This window comes from Somniosus microcephalus, chromosome 9 (genome assembly GCF_052327205.1).
Source record: "Somniosus microcephalus isolate GS21.2 chromosome 9, FLI_Smic_1.0, whole genome shotgun sequence".
Taxonomy (NCBI): Eukaryota; Metazoa; Chordata; class Chondrichthyes; order Squaliformes; family Somniosidae; genus Somniosus; species Somniosus microcephalus.
The window spans coordinates 43130180-43156631 of NC_140995.1; the positions used below are offsets into that span (position 1 = coordinate 43130180).

A 26452-nucleotide genomic window follows, 5' to 3' on the forward strand; every position below is an offset into this window, starting at 1 on the left:
ACTGGATCTAATGGTAAAATGTCTTCTGCATGAAGCATGATTTTGACCCATGACCTACTGCTTGGCAGGAAGAGAAGTAAAGCTGGCAGATTGTGTAGATTATGGTATATAACAATAATTTCAAACATAGTGCTTTTTTTTAAGTGGAGATGTGAAATATTTAATGCAAGTGTTGTATGTTGGATTTATTCTGAGATCATCTTTCTAGGTCTCTGGTATGAGAACTGGTTCTACTGACTCTAAGGATTTGGAGACCAAGGATGCAAAAAAAACACATTTAGTAAATGAACGCCTTGCAGGACAAATAACAGGAGCATCACAAGCACCTGAACACAAGAAAGACAAACTGCTCAAAGACCTTGCAGCCACCCGGCTTGGTCAAGGAGAAAAGCTTCCAAAACTAGGTGCGTGAAAATGATTTAGAGCAGATCAGTGCACATACTAAGTGGGAAAGAGAATGTAAATACTGTAACTTAAATGGGAAGAAAGTATTTCGCCATGTCTATTGAAAAATTATACAAATAGAAAAATATATTTTTTTTAATAAAAATGCCAAATTCAACCTATGCACTCTTCCTACCCTCAATACCTTCATTGTGTTGAAATTGTGTCCTATTCTAACTCATTCTTTTCCAGCCCTCAAAAAATGTTTTTCCCTTCCACAATCTTCAGACTTTTAAAATCTAAAGTTGGTGTTGCCTTTATTACTTCTTCTTCAACTTCTCTCTTTTGTTTCAAATTTGGTGCTGTCCTTTACTCTATTAGCCTTGGCTCTTTACCTTGGTTTCACAAATTAAAAAGAGATCATAACACTTACTGTAACTCACCACGTCAGGCCTCCCTGAAAGAGGTTAGGAGACATTTCTTTAGGTTATTACCAGAGCGAGTGGTTGAGGCAGCAACCGTGCATCTTTTAAGGGAAAATTGGCAAAATATTTGAAGCAAATGATCTTCGACCGTGGGGAGAGAGCAAGACCATGGGATTAATTTTGGATTGCTCTACTAAAGAGTTGACATGGACAGGGTGGACTGAATGGCTTCCTTGTATGCTGTAAACTTCTCTGGTTCTATGCATCTAGGCCACTCTGGAAAAGCCACTGCTGGGGAGGAGCCTGTGTGTCAAAGTTAACCCATGTCTATTGAAAATATATGTAGCAAAGCACTGACTTTTTTAGCACATCATATCTATCCATGCTCTAATTTACTGCTTTGGACTGCCCTGGGAGCTGATCTTGAAAATGATGTTTTTTACAGTGTAGTACTCTCCCTTCCTCCCACCCACCGGCTGGCTTGGTGCAGCGTGTCAGTCCTCCACCAACAGGAACAGACTTAATTCTGTTCAGCACAAACCTCCACTGAACCCAACCCAGGATGTGGTGAGTGGGGCAGTAAGTTAGAGGCCTTTGATGTTGAGCCTCACTCATTGGCCCAGCATTGCTAGCACTTAAGTCCTACAACTTACAAATGTATTTTTAAAGCTTGCAATTCACGCAGGATATTTCCTAAATAAACTGCACATTATAAATAACTTCTGAAAATGGTTGGACTCAAGTATTGGCATTGCTGCCAGTCTCTGTTGTCACTCAAATCTCCTGGTCCTCCACTTTTGCTTTCTGGTCATCCAGCTTGTAGGATGATCTCACTTCCATCTTCTGATGCGCTCGGTCGGGGCCAGAGGCAGAGGGGAGGTGCAGGCTTTTCCTCTTGTTCCTTGCATACTGACTCTTTACCCATTTGTAGGCACTGTTTACTCAGACTTCTTGTTGCTGCCCAGCTCCTCAATGGGTCCCTGGACTGCTGGAAATGGATGGAGGCCAAAGCTGAGCAAGTCCAGATACAGCAAAGGCTATGGGTCCCGATAACATCCTGGCTGCCGGGCTGAAGACTTGTGCTCCAGAACTAGCCGTGCCACTAGTAAAGCTGTTCCATTACAGCTACAACACCAGACAATGTGGAAAGTTGCCCAGTTATGCCCTGTCCACAAAAAGCAGGACATATCCAATCCGGCCAATTACCGCCCCACCAGTCTACTCTGAATCATTTGCAAAGTGATGGAAGGTGTCGTCGACAGTGCTATCAAGCGTTCCAGAACAGGCACTTACTTACCAATAACCTGCTCACCGACGCTCAGTTTGGGTTCCGCCAGGACCACTCTGTTCCAGACCTTGTTACAGCCTTGACCCAAATGTGGACAAAAGAGCTGAATTCCAGAGGTGAGGTGAGAGTGACTGCCCTTGACATCAAGCAGCATTTGACCGAGTGTGGCATTGAGCCCTAATAAAATTGATGTCAATGGGAATCGGGGAAAACTCTCCACTGGCTGGAGTCATACCGAGCACAAAGGAAGGTGGTTGTTGGAGGCCAATCATCTCAGCCCCAGGACATTGCTGCAGGAGTTCCTCAGAGCAGTGTCCTAGACCCAACCATCTTCAACTGCTTCATCAATGACCCCCACCCCCCATCATAAGATCAGAAGTGGGGATGTTCGCTGGTGATTGCACAGTGTTCAATTCCATTTGCAACTCCTCAGATAATGAAGTAGCCCATGCCCGTATACAGCAAGACCTGGACAAGATTCAGGCTTAGGCTGATTAGTGGCAAGTAACATTCACCTGGAAGTGTCAGGCAATGACCATCTCCAACAAGAGAAAGTCTGACCACTGCCCCTTGACATTCAACGGCATTACCATCGCCGAATCCACCACCATCAACATCCTGCGGGTCACCATTAACCAGAAACTTAACTGGACCAGCCACGTAAATACTGTGGCTACAAGAGCAGGTCAGAGGCTGGTTATTCTGCGGCGAGTGTTTCACCTCTTGACTCCCCAAAGCCTTTCCACCATCAACAAGGCAGAAGTCAGGAGTGTGATGGAATACTTTCCACTAGCCTGGATGAGTGCAGCTCCAACAACACTCAAGAAGCTCATCATCATCCAGGACAAAGCAGCCCACTTGATTGGCACCCCACCCACCACTTTAAACATTCACTCCATCCACCACTGGCACACCGTGGCTGCAGTGCAGATGCACTGCAGCAACTTGCCAAGGTTTCTTCGACAGCACCTCCTCTACCACTTGGAAGGGCAAGGGCAACAGGCGCATGGGAACACCTGCAAGTTCCCCATAAAGTCGCACACCATCCAGAGTTGGAAATATCTCGCCGTACCTTCATCGTTGCTGGGTCAAAATACTGGAACTCCCTCCCTAACAGCACTGTGGGAGTACCTTCACCACAGGGACTGCAGCGGTTCAAGGAGGCGGCTCACCACCACCGTCTCAAGGGCAACTCGGGATGGGCATTAAATTCTGACCTTGCCAGCGACGCCCACACCCCATGAACAAAAAAAAAAAAGTACAAACCTACTCATCAATTTGGTAAACTCTTGAATCTCCCAAGAAACATTTTGACAATCGGAGTATCGCACCATGAGGTACACGATGTGCTTTATAGAATAAATAATAGATCTCTACATTTTTTGGCTCAGCGTTCATTTTTCTTTATGCGTCTGTGAAATGCTTTGGGACATTTTGTTAAAGGCCCTATATAAATGTAGATTATCTCTTGTAGCATTGCTCACAAGAAAACAATTATGGAAAAGCTGGCTTTTTTCCAAAACTTTCTTTGTTTCCCAGTCTTTTTGTCTCCCACTCTATCTCTTGCTATTTCTCTCTCCTGTTTGTCTCCCATCCTCTTTCTCCTTTTTATATAAATTTGTGTTTCTGTTTCCTCTTTGTATTGCTATTGCACAGCTTTTGTCTTACTCTCTTGCATATTATTTTTCTTTTTATGTTTATCTGGTATTCTGTGTTTTCACACACTTTCTGTCTTATTCTGTGGATGCCTCCCACACACTTCCTCCTCCTCCTCGCCTTGTACATGTCTCTAGCTTTTTTTTAAACTGTGTTTTGCACTCCTTTTACTGCCATAGTGATCTGGAGATAGGTACTTGGCATCAAACCTCCAAGAGCTGCAGAAATTGTATAATCTCATTCTGTATTGCTGCATTTGTATGAAGAAGCTGTGTTATGTTTGATTTACTTATGTTTACAGCTGTGGACCACTAGGAAGCCAGGAGGCAAGAGGCCAGCAATCAAATCAGTGCTAAAATAATAGTCGGGAGTTTGTGCATGCTAAATCTGATCAAACTTTATAAGTTACCAGAGCATTAAAAAAATTGAACCAAAAGCAAAATACTGCAAATCTGAAATAAAACAGAAAATGCTTTCCCCTTGTGGAGTATATTTTTCTTTATTATCTATATACCTATTTTTTTATATTGAAAATGGTAGGTGGGTCACATTTGAAAATCGATTGAAAACTCATGTCAATCTTATTCTATGGACAATCCCATTATATAAGTGCCCACATTCACCTGCAGTACCGCTTATACCTGTGGGTGGTGCTGTGAAATGGCTATTCAGTGTTGAGCTGTAATAACGTTTGTAATTGCCAGAACAAACCTGGAGAAATTGGTGCCTCTTCATAAATAAGGATATCTTGATAATAGTTTCTGTAAAAACTTGAGATGTCAGAATCCTCTCCCTCCAGTGCCTTTTGCTGAAGTACATTTGCCCAGCTTCCTACCCCAAATGTATTTTTTGGAAAACCCCAGCTGAGGTACTTTTCCTCTGCCCCTCCTCTACACCCACCCCCAAGCCAAATAGATATTCATAATGGAAATACAAAAATAAGGAAATGCACAACTTTAAAATGGGGATTGATTTATGTCTTGTGTGACCTGGTCGTTATCCTTCAACTTCTAATCCGCTTCACCTGAACACTACACTTGATCTTAACTCCTTCTGTGCAACACCAATGGAACTCAGCTAGTACAGTGGGGTTATCCACATATATATACACACACAAAATTTATGCAGGTTTGTGGGGTTGGTTTTATTTTTCGTTTGCAACTAGTTTGGTGGCCATCAACTGGTAGAATAATATTTGGAGTTGCTGTGGGATAAATATTCCAATTTTCACAGTGATAATCCACAATTAATTATGGGAAATAACACTATTAGGTTGTGTTACAACTGGAGGTGAATAGAGGCATACTTGAAGTACTTTGGTTGAAATTATCCTATTGGATTAAATATCCTTTATTGAAGTATTTTTTAATATCGGCACTTAAATACTAAAATACAAGTATTTGAAATATTCAAATGATCAAAAGGTTACAACTCTGCCCACATCAGAAATTTGTAGTTCAGAATTTTTTTTTTTAGCAACTGTCAACCTTGACTCTTAAAGGTCATTAGCTAAAACTTAGAAGTTGGGTACCATATAAAAATAATTTCAAGCAGCGAATATGGATCACGTATTGAATAATAAATGCCTGGGAATGGTTATACGGTAGTAATCTAATTGAGATGATTCAAGTGATATACACCATGAAACTGAAACTTGATGGTTGTAATCATCAGAACTACAAGATTGCGCATCACAGTCTTAAATCAACTCCTGATGCTTTGTGCCTATTTATAGTGTGCACTCTTTCAATTTTAAGTGGAGCTTGATCCTCCTGTGTTTTTATGCGTACAAGAGGAAAAGCAATTGTGATGCTCACTGATTCGCACTTTATTACTCAATGCAAGATTTCTAGCCATATAATTAGTATTTTTGTGGTTATGATTTGAAGAGGAATATTTCTGAAAATTTAATGCAATAACTATTCTTTTGAGTGTTGCGTGTTTAGTTTTCAGATATTCCTCAGTTTCAAACCCAGATTAAACAAACAAGATATATTCTACTTCAAAGGGAGTTTATGAATTCTCTTGGATATATTGTTGCTGTATATATATAATGGTATTGATTCATAGCCATTTTTTCAAAACCTAGGTTAGAAATGAGAACTTCAGGTTTCACTAAAATTCACTAATTGGCTTTAAAATGAATTTCAAACTTTTAAAGTATAGTTGTTGTAAAGCATACCTATTAGTGTTCAGAAATGAGGCATAGGGTTCTAATACATAGGCTACAGCAAGAGTATTTATATGCTTGTGAAATGCTGATTGGAAAGGACACGATGTATTTGCTAATTATATATAGGGAACTTTGGTATTTCATCAGGGAAAGCTTTGCTGCATATTCCAAGTTTAAATTTGCTGGCCCCCCTACCTGTTCAGTTAAGTTGAAGTCCAATGTCCAGCTTTGGCGGCAGGTCATACTGAATATTTGGAGGACGGAAGGAAACCTTAGCTTAGTGTAGCCCCAGAGAGCTCATTTTGAACCTGGGCTATTTGATCTACCACATCAAACCTGTACTTTTCAATTCCAGACTCCGAGAGTTTGAAGTGTAGAAATCCGAGAAATGTGTGCATAACAAGGTGATGAGTGACGAGAAAGTCTACTCTACAGTCCAGTCATTCCTGTTTTTAATGACATTTTATGTACTCAAACAAAAAAATTATATTTTATTAGGAGCAGGTTCAATCTAAACAGGATGATCACCATTTATATATAAAGTATATATATATTTAAAACTTTGTCTTTGCACACTTCTTTGCAATTTTTCCCTTATAAATACCTATGTCCACATTTATAATAAAAACTGCTTATGTAAACTTGCCACCTGTAATTTTACCCTCCCACCAGTGGAGGACAGAACGTACAATCTTAAAATGGGGACTCATTTTGTATGCCTTCATGGTCTTCCGCCCTTGTAATCCTGCTTCACCTGAAGGCTGCTTTTTGTCTTGACTCCTGTAAAATGCAATGGGAGGTTGATTGGTTCTTCTCATATATTTCTACAGGACTAGTATACTATTCCTGATTTGAACCGTTGCCTGATGTCTGGGGCTATTTAAAGTTTTCTTTTCATTTAAAAGACTAGTTTCAAACAAACAAGTTCTAAATTAGAATTACAAAAGCAAAATACTGCGGATGCTGGAAATCTGAAATAAAAAAAGAAAATGCTGGAAATACTCAGCAGGTCAGGCAGCATCTGTGGAGAGAGAAACAAAGTTAACGTTTTAGGTCGATGACCTGCCAGCTCTGATGAAGGGTCATCGACCTGAAACGTTAACTCTGTTTCTCTAAATTAGAATTTAGTGGTTTGCTTGGTATAGTACGACCATTTATGGATTGTCACAATCTCTTGTAGGTATTGCTAAATCCAGAACAGATATTCAGACTTTTTATTGTCTCTTTACTTTCTCACAAACTATACTTTTTTTTTTACTTTCTTAGAATCATTCTTTTGAACTTTACTTTTGCCTTTTCTCCTCTCTTTTTATAACCTTCCTCTAAACAATCAGGCTTTTAAAAGCCAAACTTGTCATCACCTAACCAGTACTTGTTGATTTACACTTCAATTCTTTTCAACTTTGGTGTCTTCCACATATACATACATATTGCTCTTTCAGTTGTTGATTTTAGGCATGCTAATGGAAATTAAACTGAGGGAGAATAGTAACTAACCATTTCCTTTTGAAGTATTCACCAGAGAAGATTATTACAGTTGGGTTCCCATAAATATTATCCCTCTGGACTTAAGATCTTCGACAACAAAGAGATGGAGGTTCTAAACTGACATAAAGGCCTCAAAAGAAACGCACCCTTGAGGGCAGATGGTATCTATCTCAGTGTATTGAGAGATATTAGGGGTGAAGCGTTGATAACTATCATGAGTGTCAATTAATTTTGAGGAGAGATCGCTAGATTATGTTTCCTACATTACAACAGTAACTACACTTCAAAAGTACTTCAGTGGTTGTAAAGTGCCTTAGAACTGGTCATGGTAGATGCTGCCACCTTCTCCACCATAGATGGAAGATTAAAGCATCCTCATCATGTGACTGGAACTCCTAATCAGACCCTGGAGCACATCATTGAGCACTGCCCTCAGGAAATTTGCAGGCAGCCTACACGATATCCACGCTGTTACACCGGAAGCTTTGGCCTGGATATCCAACTTAGATATTGACATTTGATTTGATTTGCTTTGCCACTACCACACGAAAAAAGAAACAGCAGTGCTTTGGGATGTCCTGAGGTTGTGAAAGGTGCTATATAAATGCAAGTCTTTTTAGATTTGAAACCATTTATAACAGTATCCATTTACAAGAAAGGGGACAAATCTAATTCAGCAATCAGTCTAACATCAATACCTGTTAAAATAATAGAATGCTTCATCAGGAACAGGCTTGAGTATATTTCTTGGAATAATCTAACAAACTTCTGTCCGCTGTGGCTCAGTGCATAGCACTCTCGCCTCTGAATCAGAAGGTTGTGGGTTCAAGTTCCACTCCAGAGACTTGAGCACAAAAATCTAGGCTAATACTCCAGTGCAGTGCTGAGGGAGTGCTGCACTGTCAGAGGTGCCGTCTGTCAGATGAGATGTTCAACGAGTCCCGTCTGCTCTCGGGAGGACATAATACATCCCATGGCACTGTTTTGAAGAGCAGGGGAGTTATTTCCGGTGTCCTGGCCAATATTTATCCCTCAATCAACATCACTAAAACAAAAACATTATCTGGTCATCATCATATTGCTGTTTGTGGGCGCTTGCTGTGTGCAAATTGGCTGCCGTATTTGCTATATTACAACAGTGACTACACTTCAGAATAGTACTTAATTGGCTGTAAAGTGCTTTGGGACGTCCGGTGCTCGTGAAAGGCGCTATATAAATGCAAGGCTTTTTTTCTTTCATTTGCAAGCAAGCATTAGGAGTATAGGAACAGGAGTAGGCCATTCAGCCTCTCGAACCTGTTCTTCCATTCAATGGATCAAGGCTAATCAGTACCTCAACTTCATTTACTCACCATTGATTCATATCCCTTGATACCCTTACCTAATAAAAATTTGTCAATCCAGTCTTAAATTTCAATTGAATCAGCATCCAAAGTGTTTTGGGGGAGAGAGTTCCAGATTTTGATTACCCTTTGTGTGGAAAAAGTGCTTCCTGGTTCACTCCTGAACAGCCTAGCTCTAATTTTAAGATTGTGCTCCCTTTTTCTGACTCCCCCCACTAGAGGAAATAGGTTCTCTATATCTACCTTATCGCATCCTTTCACCATTTTAAACCCCTCAATTAGATCACCCCTTAACTTTCTAAACTCATACTTTATCCCATTAAGAGCTGGTATCATTCAGGTCAATCTGTGCTGTACCCTTTCGAAGACCAATATATCTTTCCTGAGATGTGGTGCCCAAAACTGAATGCAGTACACCAGATGAGGTCTGCTCAAGTCTTTGTACAACTAGATTAATTAGATATGACCTACCCTTTACAAATCCATGCTGACTCTCTGATCAGCTCTTACTTGCTCAGTCGCTCTGGCCCTGATGATAAATTCCAGTAACTTCTCCACGACAACAAACTGACAAGTCTGCAATTTCCTGGTTTCTGCCTCCCTTCTGTCTTAAATGATGGAGTGACATTTGCAATTTTCCAATCCAAAGGCACAATTTGTGAATCTAGAGAGCTTTGGAAAAGCTAATGCTTCTGCAATTTCCCCACCTGTTTGGTTTAATACCCTAGGGTGGAAACCCTCAGGCCCTGGAAGATTTGTCTCTTGGTCCCATAGTGGATTTAATACAAGTTAAAAAAACACAAAGTTCTTCCCATCGGCTTACTTTTAGGTTCCCTTGTACTGCTGGCATTTTGTCCTTTTCTCTATTGTGAAAAAGGATTGTGGTAAACCACTGTTTGTATTCCTGTTTGTCCTGTTTGTATTCCACTGTGTACATGCCTGGACATGCCTCGGCTGACTCCTCCCACAGGTCCTAGTATAAAGGTGACTGCTCCCCAGCCCTTGGTATCCTGGACCGGTCGACCACTCGAGGCAGACCTCCATTCTGTTGTTAATAAAAGCCTTTAGTTACTCTTCTAACTCTGTCTTTTATGAGTAATTGATAGCGCATCAAGGATACAAAATCTTAATTTAGCATTGCTTTAGAAGGGGAAGATCCTCCCCGTTCAGACTCATTCCAAGTGGACATTAAAAAACCACATGATGTGGTGTACTTAAATTACCAAAAAGCTTTCTGATAAAGTTCATGTTATGGAAGCTGAAGCAGTGGGAATTCAAGTTAAAACTTGGCCATGGATAATAAAATTGGCTCAAGGAAGGAAAACCGTTATGGCTGGAGTTTCCTCCGCATTTGCGCCCGTGAGAGACGTGCAATCTGGGCGCAAACGAATTGTGACTTAAAAGATTGTGGAATTTTAAGTGAGTTATGCGCAAAAATACAATACACCCAAAGTATCCTTGATCTTTTACATCCGTCCATCAAACCCTTCATCTAAATGAATCTCCACCCACGTCCCCAGCTCTCAAATATGAGTATCCTCCAATTGCGCTCGTTCTGGGATGGTGGGGGCGGTCTCTTAACATTGCATCCAGATTTTCAGGCGCCCAGGCACCCATGGTCACGTGACATAAGTGCAGATCAGCTGACCATGAGAGAATTAAAGCTGCCATCATCTTTTGCTGCTGCAGGAAGCCATTATACAGGATATTGTTGAGAAAATTAAGATGCCTCATTTTATGGCTATACTCCTGCTTTTTGGTGTATTGGAGGGAGAGAACCAGAGCCGGGAGGCCCAACGACTTGAGCACCACTGGAGGAGGCTGCACCACATTCGCAGGTATCCTGCCCAGTGAGGCCTTGACTGATATTCCAGGAGATGTCTGAGGAGTTGACTCTGCGCCGTCTACCCTTCACAAAAGGTCATACCTGAAGCTTTGGTCCACATACTGCAATGTCCTAATAGTGGAAATAAAGGTAACCAGGGCTCTGGTTCCTTCCAGGCATCCACGGGGGATCTGTGCCGGATCAATAAAGGGGCAATGAGGGACAGCATTTGACAGGTGACTGGTGGCCTATTCCGTAGGGCTGGAGCATTCATCGGTGAAATGTTTGTGATGGAGCGAAGGCAGGGAACACTGAGCTATAGATTTGCTGGCTACCCCCAGACTGTTCTGAGCGATTGACAACGCACGTGGCATTGGAGCCTCCCCTTGTAGTCATGTGCTGCACCCTGCACAACCTAGCCATGATTGACGGTTTGGATCTCGAGCCAGTACAACCGGAGGATGCTGCGCTGCGGGAGCCAGAGCAGGAGGGACGTGCCACATCCACAGGAGGGACGTGTTCGAGACAGCAGGAGCTGTGGAAGCACGCATTGTGGCACAGGCTTTCCCCCAATCAGCCCCCCACCACCCTCGGAGGTGGCAGCCGGAAGACCACCACTGGATGGACACTGATCTCTTCAAATTCAAATAGTTTTATTACAAAAATGTTAGTGAAAATTGTTAATGACAATAGAACTTTCCTGTATTAAAAAAAAGTTAAACCTCTGTTGCAACTTTCAAAAAAATCTTCCCTTTTTATACCATAAGAAACTTATTTAAATAACAATAGTGTTTGATTTTAATTTAAAACCCTTGTTTAGAAATTTGTAAAAACATTTGCAAAATAAACAACAAGATCAAACGATGGAACGGCTGTAAACATGAGTTCAAACAATGTAAGCATTTTGATTGTTTTGTGCAAAATTTTCATAACTTTCAAAAACTTAAAATGTAGCATTTTCAAACATGCATTTAAAAAAAAATATCAGAAACAACAGTAGGCGGTAGATACCTTCCAGCATGGCAGCTTTCCCCCTTCGTGACAAAGGAGGAGAAAGAAGAGGTAGTAGAGATGGGCTTAAAATTTCCCCAGCTCCTCAAGGCACCTCGTTTGGCCTCTAACCTGCGCTGTCTACCAGTTACTGTGGATGGGCTGGAAAGTTGGGACGTGGTGGTGGGATGGCGGTCTAATGAGCCATGGGCCTGTGGTTCATCGATCCTTATGGTCATCTGCTTCTGGAGCAGGGATACTGCTGCCTGAATCCCAGGATTGAGATATCCTGAGCTGGCTCTTGCGCCTGGCAACATGCCTGCTGCTGTAAGGGTGGAGCCCAGGGTGGTGCTGCCGCTCATCAAAATGGAAGAATTGGTTTAATTTCTCCAAGGAGAGCTGGTTGACTTTCTGCTTGGGGGTGGCTTGAATGTGGGCTGGAATCTGCATTCCCAAGAAGAAGCGGAGGTGTGGTGCTCTGGCATTCCATGGGCGTGAGGTGCATAACCAAGCCGGAGTCCCCTCCGTCCATCTCCGGAAGCCTCCCTTTCCCAGACCATCACCCCCTCCTCCACCTTCCCAGAGTCTACCCCCTCCTTCTCCACAGCAGCTGCCTTCCTACGTCTGGACCTGCAGGAAGAAAATCAGACGGTTAAAATGGTTGCCCTTGCCAGTGCCGAGTTGCCCCATGGTGGGGGAGATGGAGTGCGAACCTGTGCCACTGTCCTTTACTGGAGCATTGAGAAATAGCAAGCGGTCAGTCACTGACCTGGTTGTGGACTTTTTGTCTCCCACCCCTCACCTTGGCCTTGAGTGCTGCGAATAGCCCAGGAGCTTCACTACATTCTGCTCGTGTGGGGTCAGAGAGTGGAGGTTTGGGGTTCTTCCTCCTCTTCCCCCTCCCCCCCCCCCTCACCCTTTTTCAGGCATTGTGCGCATTATTGCTCCACAAAGACAAAATTACAAGAGATTAGGCTTGTGGTGCTTTAAGTTTGTGGAACAATTGAAGGAGCTACTGGTCTGCATTTTTCGGGAGGTCTCGTCGACAGATCACTAATCTGCTTGTTCTGCCTGAGTGTGGGGGACCACATTGTGCGTGGGCGAAAGTTATGGCATCGTGAACTTCTTGCTTTCCTTGCTCTAGTCACATCATTAAACTTCTTTCGGCACTGCTCCGCCACCCTAGGAATGATCGACGTGGCGCCCTGTGCCTCTTCAACCTTGGTCCGCGCCTGCCTCCTAACTGCACACGAGGGCTGGGATGTTGAGGAGCTCATCAGCTGCTCCCGCCTCCCAGCTACCTCATTCAAGAGCTCTTGAAGGTCTTCGCCAACGAAGTTGAAAACCTTTTCCTGTGATTGCGTATTAGTCATCTGTGAGAAGGGAAACGTTTGAGACAATTCAGTCTCTCTATAGAGCAATCTAAATAAATTAATTGAAAAAATCCGCAGCACAGAGAGTTGTCTGCTGCTTACTATGCACTCGCCAGCCTCACTATGAAGGATTTTTTTTCCCCCTTTGACTTTTATAGTCCATCCTTGCAGCTTGAGGCCCCATTGGCTCTGGTCCAATTACATTTCATTATTTTTATGTCTGGGCCTATTCTAATGAAATTACGAGGATACTTGGGTGCAATTTTGAGTTGCACCCACGGAGCAAACTCCAGGCCGTGCTGGTTAGGGGAAGTGACATCAGAGTGAGGTGTTAAACGAAGTCCAGTGCCCCAGGATTTTGTGCTGGGTCACTTCCTGTTCCTAATCTACATTAATTTAAAAGCAGAAGAAACCAAATGTAAATTGGCCAGGTTTACAGACGATACTAAAGGGGCAGGGCAGTCAAGAAGAGCAAAGCCGGAAAAAATGAATTTTTAATTGTGCACAACAGTGATAGATGAAATTCAGAGCGGTGGAAAGGTATACATACTGGCAGGAAAAATAGCTAGCATAAATATACTATAAGAGGGTGTAGAAATACGGTGAAGAAGCAGAAAGGGATCTGGGAGTTCTGGTAGATCTGGCACCTATTATCACTAAAATAATTGAAATTAATTTTTCAAGAAAGTTATATACAGATAAAAGGATATATTAAATGTTTAAAATGTCTGTGTGGCGACTAGTTTCTGAATACTATACAAATAACACTTGGATTTCTAAGATCTGAATTTCAGTCTCCTACAAAATATTCATTATTTAACCAGGAATAACAAAGTAATTGGATTAAATAAGATATTTGTCATTAAATTTTGATGAAAGTTGAAGTAGTACGGAGTTAGTAAAACTAGCAGCATAATTGAGTACAGTCAGGTTTTTGAAGAGTAAAGTGCCGGTGCTATTTGTGTGCTGTACATCTATGTCATGAGAGCTCCGCTGGCTTAACTGTCTTCTCGTTTTACTCGACCTCACGTGGAAAGTGCCTGACCTTTCCTCAAAAATACTGGTCACGATTGGGAAAGTCACAGCATGGGAAAACACAAGTGTGAACTCATCCACCTTTTCTGTGGTGTAAAAAATATAGTTCTGTGTTTAGGAAAAGTCTGCAGAATTCAGACAATTGCAGATTATATATTTTTAAATATTTATTTCAGACTTAAAGGACAAACAAGCTGTGAAGAAGAAAGCAGAGAAAGGAGGATCAAATAGTGCACCACCTCCAACCAACCCTTCTGCACCTCAACCAAGCGTTGAACAAATTAGACAGAATGTCCGCCATTCTCTGAAGGACATTTTAGCAAAAAGGTAAAATACTGAGTTATATTCTGGCCGACATTTTTAAAAGCCATTGACTAGGTTCAGATTGTCTATTATTTTTCTCCGTATAATCAACAAAGAATCCGAAGGAAAACAAAGTGAGAAAGCAGTCTTGGTGCAGGACTATTTCTTGTTAAAACAGGACTTTCTTGTTCTTTAAAATTTGTAAATGGTATTCCCAAGCTAAATTGTCTGTCAAAAATGCACCACTGTTGTCAAGAAGTTCAGTAATTACATTTTGTTCTTTTTTACTGTCCACCATAAGTTACAGGAAACTTTGGTTTATCCGGAGGTTAACTGTCCGGAATGCTCGAGCCACTGGCAAAAATCAGGAGCCGTTTCGTTAGTTTTTTTTTCTTTTGGTTGCTTTTTTTTCACCAGTCAGGCTCTGCAAGGTCTCGCTGAAGCTGTTGCTAAGCTACAGAGATGCTTGTAAGGTACGGCCGACTGTTTAGAAGCTGGCAACAGGGTTTGTTGCCAGATATGGAGCTCAAAATCTCCGTATGTTTCAACATTAGCGCTGGTTTGTCTGGCAGTTTTGATGGGACGGCAACAGCTCGGTCCCGTCGGTGCCGGATAGCACAAAGTTTCCTGTATGTAGTTCTTTAAAGTTTAAATGTTAGCCATATAAAGTGTTATATTTTGCTCGTCGCCATAAATTGTGAGGATCCCTGGCCTAACTTTTGAAGGACAATGCCAGCTACCAAAGGAAAGCAGCACTATCACTGCAGAAAGTATTTTTAATCAATGCATATACAGCAGCAGAAATAACAGCTGGTGTGTTCTGCTTTTGTGCTCGTCTGGGAAGAAAACTGTGATCTAGCGAGCACAGAAGTAGAAAATTCCGTGCAGTAAATCAACCATTACAGAAAAATAAAGCAATTATAGAATACTGAATTCACAAAACACTACTCATCACAGCTTGAGATATATCTGGCTACAGATGGCTAGTAATCTGATCTTCACACTGATCCCTTGGGATATCTTGTGTACCCCCTAATGTCTGCTGGTCCCAGTTTGAATATCGAGTAATCAGTAATGGAGAGGGTTGATGAGGGTAATGTAGTTGATGTGTATATGGACTTTCAAAAGACATTTGATTAAGTACCGCACAATAGACCTGTTAGCACATTTGAAGCTCATGGGATTAAAGAGACAGTAGATGCGAAATTGGCTAAGGGTGAACGGTTGTTTTTCAGACTGGAGGGAATGGTGTTCCCCAGAGGTTGGTATTAGGACCACTGCTCTTTGATATATATTAATGACCTGGACTTGGGCATCATTTCAAAGTTTGAGGTGACACAAAACTTGGAAATGTAGTAAACAGTGAGGGGGATATAGACAGACTAGTGAAATGGGGAGACACATGGCAGATGAAATTTAACACAGAGAAGTGTGAAATGATTCATTTTGGTAGGAAGAATGGGGAGAGGCAATATAATCTAAATAGTACAATTTTAAATTGGGTGCAGGAACAGAGAGACCTGGGGGTGTATGTACACAAATCTTTGAAGGTGGCAGGACAAGTTGAGAACGCTGTTAAAAGGGTATGCAGGATCCTTGGCTTTATAAATAGAGGCATAGAGTAAAAAAGGAAGGAAGTTATCCGAAACCTTTATAAAACACTAGTTATGCCCCAGCTGGAATATTGTGTCCATTTCTGGGCATCACATTTTAGGAAGGATGTCAAGGTCTGAGAGAGGGTGCACAGGATGTTTACTCGAATGGTATCAGGGATGAAAGTCTTCAGTTACGTGGTGAGACTCGAGAAACTGGGGTTGTTCTCCCTAGAGCAGAGAAGGTTAAGGGGAGATTTGATAGAGGTGTTCAAAATCATGATGGGTTTTGATGGAGTAAATGAGAAACTGTTTCTAGTGACAGAAGGGTCAGTAACAAGAGGACACACATTTAAGGTAATTGCCAAAAGAACCAAAGGCGACATAAGGAAAAAAATACTCTGAGTTGTTATGATCTGGAATGCACTGCCTGAAAGGATGGTGGAAGCAGATTCAATAATAACTTTGAAAAGGAAATTGGATAAATTCTTGAAGGGGAAAAATTGAAGGATTATGGGGAAAGAGTAGGGGAGTGGGACTAATTGGATAGCTCTTTCAAAGAGCCGGCACAGGCACAATCACAATGGGTCGAATGGCCATCTTCTGTGCTGTTTCATTCTATGATTCTATGTATTGGCCTCATGAGGAATACGGTGCAGCTGATTGATAAATTTAACTATTACTGCACTAACAATGGAACAAATTTCACTTTGTTTAAGGCTCTCAGAATCAGATTTGGAAGTTCCAAAGGAACGAGCAACAAAGGTCGCAGCCAGGATTGAGAGAAAGCTGTTTTCTTTTTACGGGGACACAGATACTAAATACAAAAGCAAATACAGGAGCTTGATGTTTAACCTCAAAGATCCCAAAAATCAAGTATGTAAATAACAATTGTTGAAAAAAGATTCAAATAAAAATTTGAAGTATGCTGATTTTTGAACACTTTTGTTTTGTAAGATTAATATAATAGAATCTAGTTTGTCAAAATTGACTGGAAGTTTGTGGATTGATCGCAATTATTTTTCTATTTACTATATTATAAATGTCTTGTATATATTATATATATATATTATAAATCCCCGGTGCAAGGGTCAAGGATGTCACGGGGCGGCTGCAGGGCATTCTGGAGGGGGAGGGTGAACAACCAGTTGTCGTGGTGCATATAGGTACCAACGATATAGGTAAAAAACGGGATGAGGTCCTAAAAGCTGAATATAGGGAGTTAGGAGGTAAATTAAAAAATAGGACGTCAAAGGTAGTAATTTCAGGATTGCTACCAGTGCCACGTGCTAGTCAGAGTAGAAATGGAAGGATATTTCAGATGAATACGTGGCTAGAGGAGTGGTGCAAGGGGGAGGGATTCAAATTCCTGGGACATTGGAACCGATTCTGGGGGAGGCGGGACCAGTACAAGCTGGATGGTTTGCACCTGGGTTGGACCAGGACCGATGTCCATGGGGGAGTGTTTGCTAGTGCTGTTGGGGAGGGTTTAAACTAAAATGGCAGGGGGTTGGGAACCTGTGCAGGGAGACAGAGGAAAGGGAAGCAAGGATAGAAACAAAAGAAGGAGAAAAGCAAAAGTGGAAGGCAGAGAAATCAAGGGTGTAAATCAAACAGGGCTACAGTAAATAATAATTCTAAAAGGTCTAAGAGTGTTAAAAAAACAAGCCTGAAGGCTTTGTGTCTTAATGCGAGGAGCATACGTAATAAGGTGTTTGAATTAGCTGCGCAAATAGATGTAAACGGATATGATGTAATTGGAATTACAGAGACATGGCTCCAGGGTGACCAAGGCTGGGAATTCAACATCCAGGGGTATTCAATATTCAAGAAGGACAGGCAAAAAGGAAAAGGAGTTGGGGTAGCATTTCTGGTTAAAGAGGAAATTAACACAATAGTAAGAAAGGATATTAGCTCTGATGATGTGGAATCTGTATGGGTAGAGCTGAGAAATAGCAAGGGGCAGAAAACGTTAGTGGGAGTTGTATACAGACACCCAAACAGTAATGCTGAGGTTGGGGATGGCATTAAACGGGAAATTAGAGACGCGTGCAATAAGGGCACAGCAGTTATCATGGGTGACTTTATTAATCTACATATAGATTGGGCTAACCAAATTAGTAACAGTACTGTGGAGGAGGAATTCATAGAGTGTAAATGGGATGGTTTCCTGGACCAATATGTCGCGGAACCAACTAGAGATCAGGCCATCTTAGACTGGGTATTATGTAATGAGAAAGGATTAATTAGCAATGTTGTTGTGCGAGGTGCCTTGGGGAGGAGCGATCATAATATGATAGAATTCTTAATTAAGATGGAGAGTGGAGTAGTTGACTCAGAGACTAGGGTCCTGAATTTAAATAAAGGAAACTATGCTGGTATGAGGCGCAAGTTGGCTAGGATGGATTGGGGAACGTTACTTAAAGGGTTGACGGTGGATAGACAATGGCAAACATTTAAAGATCGCATGGATGAACTACAGAATTTGTTCATCCCAGTTTGGCATAAAAATAAAACAAAAAAGGTGACTCAACCGTGGCTAACCAGGGAAATTAGGGATAGCATAAGATCCAAGGAGAGGACATATAAATTGGCCAGAAAAAGCAGCAAAACTGAGGATTGGGAGCAGTTTAGGATTCAGCAAAGGAGGACAAAGGGATTAATTAAGAGGGGGAAAATATAATATGGGTGTAACATATCAAAGTTTGCAGATGATACTAAGATGGGAGGGAAAGTAGTGAGTGAGGAGGACATAAAAAACCTGCAAGGGGACATAGACAGGCTAAGTAAGTGGGCAGAGATTTGGCAGATGGAATACAATACTGGAAAGTGTGAGGTTATGCACTTTGGCAGGAAAAATCGTAGAGCAAGTTATTATCTTAATGGCAAGAAACTGGAAAGTACTGAAGTACAAAGGGATCTGGGGGTCCTGGTGCACAAAACTCAAAAGGTTAGTATGCAGGTGCAGCAAGTGATTAAGAAGGCCAATGGAATGTTGGCTTTCATTGCTAGGGGCTAGAGTATAAAAATAGGGAGGTATTGCTTCAGTTGTACAAGGTATTGGTGAGACCGCACCTGGAATACTGCATACAGTTTTGGTGTCCATACTTAAGAAAAGACATACTTGCTCTCGAGTCAGTACAAAGAAGGTTCACTCAGTTAATCCCGGGGATGAGGGGATGGACATATGAGGAGAGGTTGAGTAGATTGGGACTCTACTCATTGGAGTTCAGAAGAATGAGAGGCGATCTTATTGAAACATATAAGATTGTGAAGGGGTTGGATCGGGTGGATGCGGGGAGGATGTTCCCGATGATGGGTGAAACTAGAACTAGGGGGCATAGTCTTAGAATAAGGGGCTGCTCTTTCAAAACTGAGATGAGGAGGAACTACTTCACTCAGAGGGTGGTAGGTCCATGGAATATGCTGCCCCAAAAAGCTGTAGAAGCTACATCATTACATAAATTTAAAACAGAAATAGACAGTTTCCTAGAAGTAAAGGGAATAAAGGGTTATGGGGAACGGGCAGGAATTTGGACATGAGTCTAGGTTCGGATCGGTCATGGCCCTGTGGGTAGCGGAGCGGGCCCAGGGGCCATGTAGCCTGATCCTGCTCCTATTTCGTGTGTCTAATTCTGTTAGAGTCAGGAGATGGTTCAGTGATAGTAGATTGGCGGTTAGGATCAGATCAGCCATGATCTTATTGAATGGCGGAGCAGGCTCGAGGGGCCGATTGGCCTACTCCTGCTCCTATTTTTATGTTCTTATGTAAGCTTGCAGGAAACATAAAAACTGACTGTAAAAGCTTCTATAGATATGTGAAGAGAAAAAGATTGGTGAAGTCAAGTGTAGGGCCCTTGCAGTCAGAATCAGGGGAATTTATAATGGGGAACAAAGAAATGGCAGACCAATTAAATACATACTTTGGTTCTGTCTTCACAAAGGAGGACACAAATAACCTTCCAGAGATTTCGGGAAGATAGGGAGGAATTGAATGAAATCAATATTTGTAGGGAAATGGTGTTAGGGAAATTGACGGGATTGAAGGCCGATTAATCCCCAAGGCCTGAAATTCTAGATCCTAGGGTACTTAAGGAAGTGGCCCTAGAAATAGTAGATGCATTGCTGGTCATCTTCCAAAATTCTATAGACTCTGGAATAGTTCCCATGGATTGGAGGGTAGCTAATGTAACCCCACTATTTAAAAAAGGTGGTAGAGAGAAAATGGGGAATTATAGTAGTGGGGAAAATGCTAAATCCATGATAAAAGATGTAATAGCAGAGCACTTGACAGGATCGGACAAAGTCAACATGGATTTACAAAAGGTAAATCATGCTTGACTAATCTACTGGAATTTTTTGAGGATGTAACTGGGAGAATAGATAAGGGAGAACCAGTGGATGTGGTGTATTTGGACTTTCAGAAGGCTATCGATAAGGTCCCGCATAAGAGATTGGCATGCAAAGTTAAAGCACATGGGATTGGGGTTAAGGTACTGACTTGGATAGAGAACTGGTTGGCAGACAGGAAGCAAAGAGTTGGAATAAATGGGTCTTTTTCCGAGTGGCAGGCAGTGACGATTGGGATATCGCAGTGATCGGTGCTAGGACCCCAGCTATTCACAATATATATTAATGATCTAGATGAGGGAACTAGATGTAATATCTCCAAGTTTGCAGATGACACAAAGCTGGGTGGGCGTGTGTGCTGTGAGGATGTTGCCGAGAAACTCCAGTATGATTTGGACAGGTTGGGTGATTGGGCAGATGCATGGCAGATGCAGTATAATGTGGATAAATGCGAGGTTATCCACTTTGGTGGCAAAAACAGGAAGACAGATTATTATCTGAACGGCAATAGATTGGGAAAAGGGGAAGTGCAATGAGACCTGGGTGTCCTTGTGCACCAGTCGCTGAAGGTAAGCATGCAGGTGCAGCAGGCGGTTAAGAACGCAAATGGTATGTTGGCCTTCATAGCGAGAGGATTTGAGTACAGGAGAAAGGATGTCTTGCTGCAGTTGTACAGGTCCTTGGTGAGACCACACCTTGAGTATTGTGTGCAGTTTTGGTCGCCTTATCTGAGGAAGGATGTTCTTGCCATGGAGGGAGTGCAGCGAAGATTCACCAGACTGATACCTGGGATGGTAGGAATGACGTATAAAGAGAGATTGAGTCGATTAGGCTTATATTCGCTAGAGTTTAGAAGAATGAGAGGGGATCTCATTGAAACTTATAAAATTCTAACAGGACTTGCAGGAAGGATGTTCCCGATGGCGGGGGAGTCCAGAACCTGGGCTCACTGTCTAAGGATAAGGGGTAAGACATTTAGGACTGAGATGAGGAGGAATTTCTTCACCCAGAGAGTGGTGAACCTGTGGAATTCTCTACCACAGAAGGCAGTTGAGGCCAACTTATTAAATATATTCAAGAAGGAGTTAGATATATTTCTTAAGGCCAAAGGGATCAAGGGATCTGGGGAGAAAGCAGGGACAGTGTACTGAATTTGGATGATCAGCCATGATCTCATTAAATGGCGGAGCAGGCTCGAGGGGCCGCATGGCCTACTCCTGCTCCTATCTTCTATGTTTCTATCTTCGATGTCTTGAAGAGAGGGAATATGCTTTGTGTTCTGTTTGTGCTGCCAGATCTCACTTGCTAAATTGTCATGGGTAAGTTACTTTTCAAATCTGACATGCTTATCATCTAAAACTAGTATTAATCTCATCATTTTCACAAGATAATTATGGATGACAGAGGCCAATCTGTCCTCCTTGGGTCATCCAACCAGAAATACCCTAAATGTTCCCCATTGCAGCATCTGTTCGATTCTTAAATGATTACCTAACTACTGTATCTGAAAATCCATTGCCTTTGTCAATCACTCTGTTGAAGAATAACTTTCTGATATTCCTAAATATCCCTTTTACTAGTTTGAACCCCTCTCCCATTGACCTGCTAATGCAATTTATTTTTTTATTTTTCCAGATTTTCCTTTTCCATACTGTTAACTATCTTGTACTTAGACCATCTCTTGCATTTCTTCTTTCGAGGCTGAATCTGTCCTCCTAACACCTGATAACAGGGATCAGCCTTGTGGCTCTTGTCTCCCTTGTGTCTTGATGACCAGACTCTATTTCTATTGCTTCTTACAGTGTCAGCTGTGGCTCAGCTGGTAGCCCTCTTGCCTCGAGTCAGAAGGTTATGTGTTCAAGTCCCACTCTAGAGACTTGAGCACAAAAATCTAGGCTGACGGTCCAGTGCAGTACTGAGGGAGCGGTGCACTTTCGGAGGTGCCGTTTTTTTGGATGAGACGTTAAACCGAGGCACCGTCTGCCCTTTTGGGTAGATGTAAAAGATCCCATGGCACTATTTTGAAGAAGAACAGGGGAATTATTCCCGTGTCCTGGCCAATACTTATCCCTCAATCAACATGACTAAAACTGATTATCTGGTCATTATCACATTGGCTGCTGCATTTCCTACATTACAGTGGCTACACTTCAAAAGTACTTCATTGGCTGTAAAGTGCTTTAGGATGTCCAGAGGTTGTGAAAGACGCTATATAAATGCAAGTCTTTTTTCTTTCTCTGCTTCCCTACCCCCTATCCTTTTTAAAATCCCTTCAGTAGTAAAAGTATAGTTTATACCTTTTGAAGATTTCTTTGATTAAAATTCAGTTGGCAAGTGTCAAGTAAAAAGATAACTTTTTTCCCTAAAGCGTGCAATTCAGTTTTCAGTCACTGAGTTTAATGTACATGGAATGGCTCAGGTACAGGAGTATAGTTGTAGGTGGTATGAACTTCCTTATTGATTTAATTGTTTGTCAGAATTTTTTGTTTAATTGTGTCCAGGCTAGAGATTTTCCTCATTGTAAGGCTCTTTTCTTTGCTAAAGATTTTGGAAAGTTATACCAAAGCCTCTGGTCTCATACTGGTATCTGTGGGGTGCATTGTGCAGTCAGCAGACCAGAATTACTTGGCTGACTGCGCTTTGCTTCAGGCCACAGAACTTACCTATGCCCAACCTCTGAGAATGCATGTTTGGGCGTATGCAAAAGGCTGTGTTCTCTGGGTGGTTGATTTTTAATGTTAGGAGAGAGTGGCACCTAGGCACTTTCAAAATGTGGCTTTGCGCTAGATAAAAGTACAGCTGGTATAAACTCACTAATGTGAGATAGCTATCTTGGGGAGGGAGAGTGTCACACTTCTTGAGTTTAATGCATTTGGAATTTAGATAGCGACCTGATTTCTGAGTTATACTGCCATTCCATTTTTGCATGAATGTTTACTTGATGCTGGTTTTCAGTGAGCTGGAAGTGCTAGTTTAACTGCATACTAAGGAATGTTCTGCCTACCACTTCCAGAGGAATTCAAAAGAAGACAGTTGTAGTTTTTTTTCCAATGATGATATAAATGCATTCCAGTTTTCAGGTTCTTGCCCATTGACCTTCATAAACCTTTAATGCATTCCTAGATTATGGAATTTAATTTTGCTAGTGAATACTGAAGAATATTTAAATTGTACAGATATTGTAGTGATGCCCACATGATTGATTTTGCTCTTAATTCTATTTTTTTCTTCCCTGCTATTTAACTAATACTTTAAGACAGATTTCAGTATTGTTGATATCCTCTGTGGTTCTAAATAGTAGAAGTACTTTAGAAGTATTTTAATGGAATCATCCTGATGATTAAAATATTTCCATTATTTAATGGTTATTAATCAAATTATTAAAAGCGCATGTCCTAATCCTGATTGGCAGTAAGTAAAAGGCATGTAAGCACCCAGAAGTAAAGTCATTAGTCTGCTTCAAGCTGTGTTTGATTATGGGGCTGTCATAATATGTCACTAAATTATCAGAGTGCCTTTCAAATTAAGCTCTTGTATGCAGTAGGAAGAGGTGATGTAAAGTCCGTTTGATTATGCAATCTGTTGTGTTTATAAAACTATAATTAACACATATTAGCGAGGGACAAGGTGCTCGGTTAAGTGCAAATAATCTGATTATGTAATGCTTATATTTAAAGTACATCAGGAACTCAATATTAGAACTTTCCTGGATGCAGATTCCCCATACCTATGAAAATCTTAAAGCCCTTGAGGGAAAAATTGGGTTGTTTTGCGCCTCCCATTAGCACCAAGCCCCTAGCGCCTGGGCGTGGCGCTGCTAACGCCTCTCATGAAATTCAGCGGGAGGTTAGCGGCGGCAGTAGCCAGTAGCGCACTGCGCCTCCGGCAATGACGTCATCACCATGCGCAGCGCCCCAGCCACAGACTTCGGTCGCCCCCCCATACCTACCGCCGGACGATATGTCCAACAGGGTCAGGGTGGTGTTTTTGTGGCCGTGGCGGCACAAATTAAAGGGCAAGTGCTGGTCGGACATTTTTTTTGGGCTGCCTGCCAGCACCTGCCCCCCTTCCGCTTCTTCATGCATGCCGGCCGCGATCGGTCAGCCCGGCACTCCTCTTGACGCGTGTGGCGCTGTGATATTGAATGGTAGCACCCCAGGAAGGAGGGGGAGCGCTTCCAGTAGCGCCTCGCCTCCTGCTTGCGGCGCTACCACTCAAATTACGGTGCAGGGGCGCTAACTTTTTCGGGATGCTAAAAGTAGAGACCTGGCGAAGTTAGCGCCCCAAAGGGGGCGCGACCGATTTTTTTTCCCCCTTAACCGAGTTTCCCCCACCCATTCTCCTCCAGAGAGTAAGGGGACGATCTTTCCTCATAAACAAGCCCTGAAAATTCAGGAATCAGTCTCGTAGCCTTCCTCTGGACTCCCTCCAATAATTCGACATCTTTCCTGTAATACCGGCTCTGAATTTCTTGGATCACATAAACGCTGAAATGACACTGAAATTTACGTCGGTTTCTGCGCTGATCTTGCTGATGGGAACTTGCGCTGAAATTTCCTGCTGAGCTCATTTGCCTCCACTGTAACATAAAAGCCAGTGTAAAACAAGTGTAAATGCAGCGCCACCAGTAGGGTAATAGCTACTGTCGTCTTTCAGGGCACCTCACTCTCAGAGCCTCTTGCCTCTGCAACCCCTCATCCTCTGTTGTTATTATGCAGAATGACGGTATGCCCAGTGGGAAAGCCATTCCGGCTGCTTAGTGCTTCTGAATGCGTGGTGGGGGGTGTGGTAGTTTGCAGTCCAAAAAAATTCAGGTGCATTGAGACTGAAAGCACTTTGGTTACATAGAATGCAGGTCTCAGTAAGAAAAATGAAGAAAAGGAAATCGCTATCAAACTCCAGAAATCTCAGTTACACCGAATATAGTTGACTTTGAGCCAAGCTGCGGCTTGATATTTGGGCATAAATGTACATCAGCGCATTATTTGTGTAGATCCAGGAAACTTGTGTGAGCTGGTCTTTTGCATTGAGCTATGTAAATAAGCGGCAAAGGGTTTTGGTGGGCGTTAAACGATTGAGGAAATTTGTGTGTAGTGATGTTTCTGCGTAAAACAATTATGCGCAAATTTCCTCGGGCAACGCCACCCTTTTATGATATAGTTATGCCAAAACATTCCAGGAAATTCTGGGCCACAGAGAACAAAACTGAACATAGCCCTCCAGATGTGGCATCATCGGGGCCAGATACGACTTCAACATCACTTCCTTAGAATTAGAACCGTTGGCTATACATCCGAATAACTCATTTGCTTTTTTCAGTTCAGCGTTCTCAGGCAGTGAGCAACCCCTCCACCAAAAGCCCAGATCTCTTGCTGTGTTACCTCAAGCATGTTGTAGCTTAATATGTAATGCACTTTCACGCTTCCTCTGCCTAACCTCACAAATTTCTACTTAGCTGTGTGGAACTCCCTGTGCCTTTTCTATGCCTATCAACCAAGCCTATCCATTGCCCTTTCGGTTATCGCACATTACATCTTTGCTGGAGCCATACTTGCCTTCATCTTGCTAAACCTTTCTACTTTTCTTTCTCACTCTCAATTCGGACATCCAGCCTCCCCTTTCAGTGGTCAAAACAATTACAAAATAATGATTTATTTATTCCATCTCTTTCCAGTCCTCAGATACCACTTCCCTATTGCCATCAGTAAGCACTCGAGTGTCAGTGAATTCTTTTCTTGGTCCTGCTGCATTTAAAGAATACGTTGTTATTGTCCTTTATATTTTCTGCTATATTTCTCTCCTGTTTCCTCTTTGCATTGCTCATCAATTTCTTGGTCTTCCTCTGCTTGGTTTTTATAGTTCTTTCAATTCTGTTTTGCCACACTGTACTTCAGAATGTTATATACTTTGTTCTCCCTAATGCCTTTTTTAAAATCCTCTCTCTGGTCTTTCAGCCTCCCCAGTTGCTTCCAACCCCCAGACTGCTAGTGAAATCTATATACTTAAAATGACATTGTTTTGTTCTGGAATGCCCCAGGTATTAAAATTGATGTCAGGAAATTGTGCTTGCCATATTGGATGGCCTTCTGGGTAGAATAATGGTAGCAAAACCTCCAAAATTATTTAGCAGTATTGCCACAATGGAGGGATTGTAGGATCTTTCTGAATAGATGAACTACAGTGCGCCAAACAACATTACTCATCCATGTTTATCTTGTGACGAGTAG

At 42.1% G+C, this 26452-nt stretch overlaps 1 protein-coding gene across 6 annotated transcripts in view; it reads left to right on the forward strand.

Annotated features, from left to right (window-relative positions):
* The window catches only part of LOC147112358 (PHD finger protein 3-like), a 149624-nt gene that overhangs the window by 72321 nt on the left and 50851 nt on the right, over window positions 1-26452 (forward strand). For all 6 annotated transcript variants that reach the window (XM_085996538.1, XM_085996539.1, XM_085996540.1 and 3 more), the window contains 3 exons: window positions 209-404; window positions 14157-14307; window positions 16595-16751. In XM_085996538.1, coding sequence (XP_085852664.1) covers window positions 209-404; window positions 14157-14307; window positions 16595-16751 — 504 coding nt within the window. The remainder of the gene's footprint in view (window positions 1-208; window positions 405-14156; window positions 14308-16594; window positions 16752-26452) is intronic.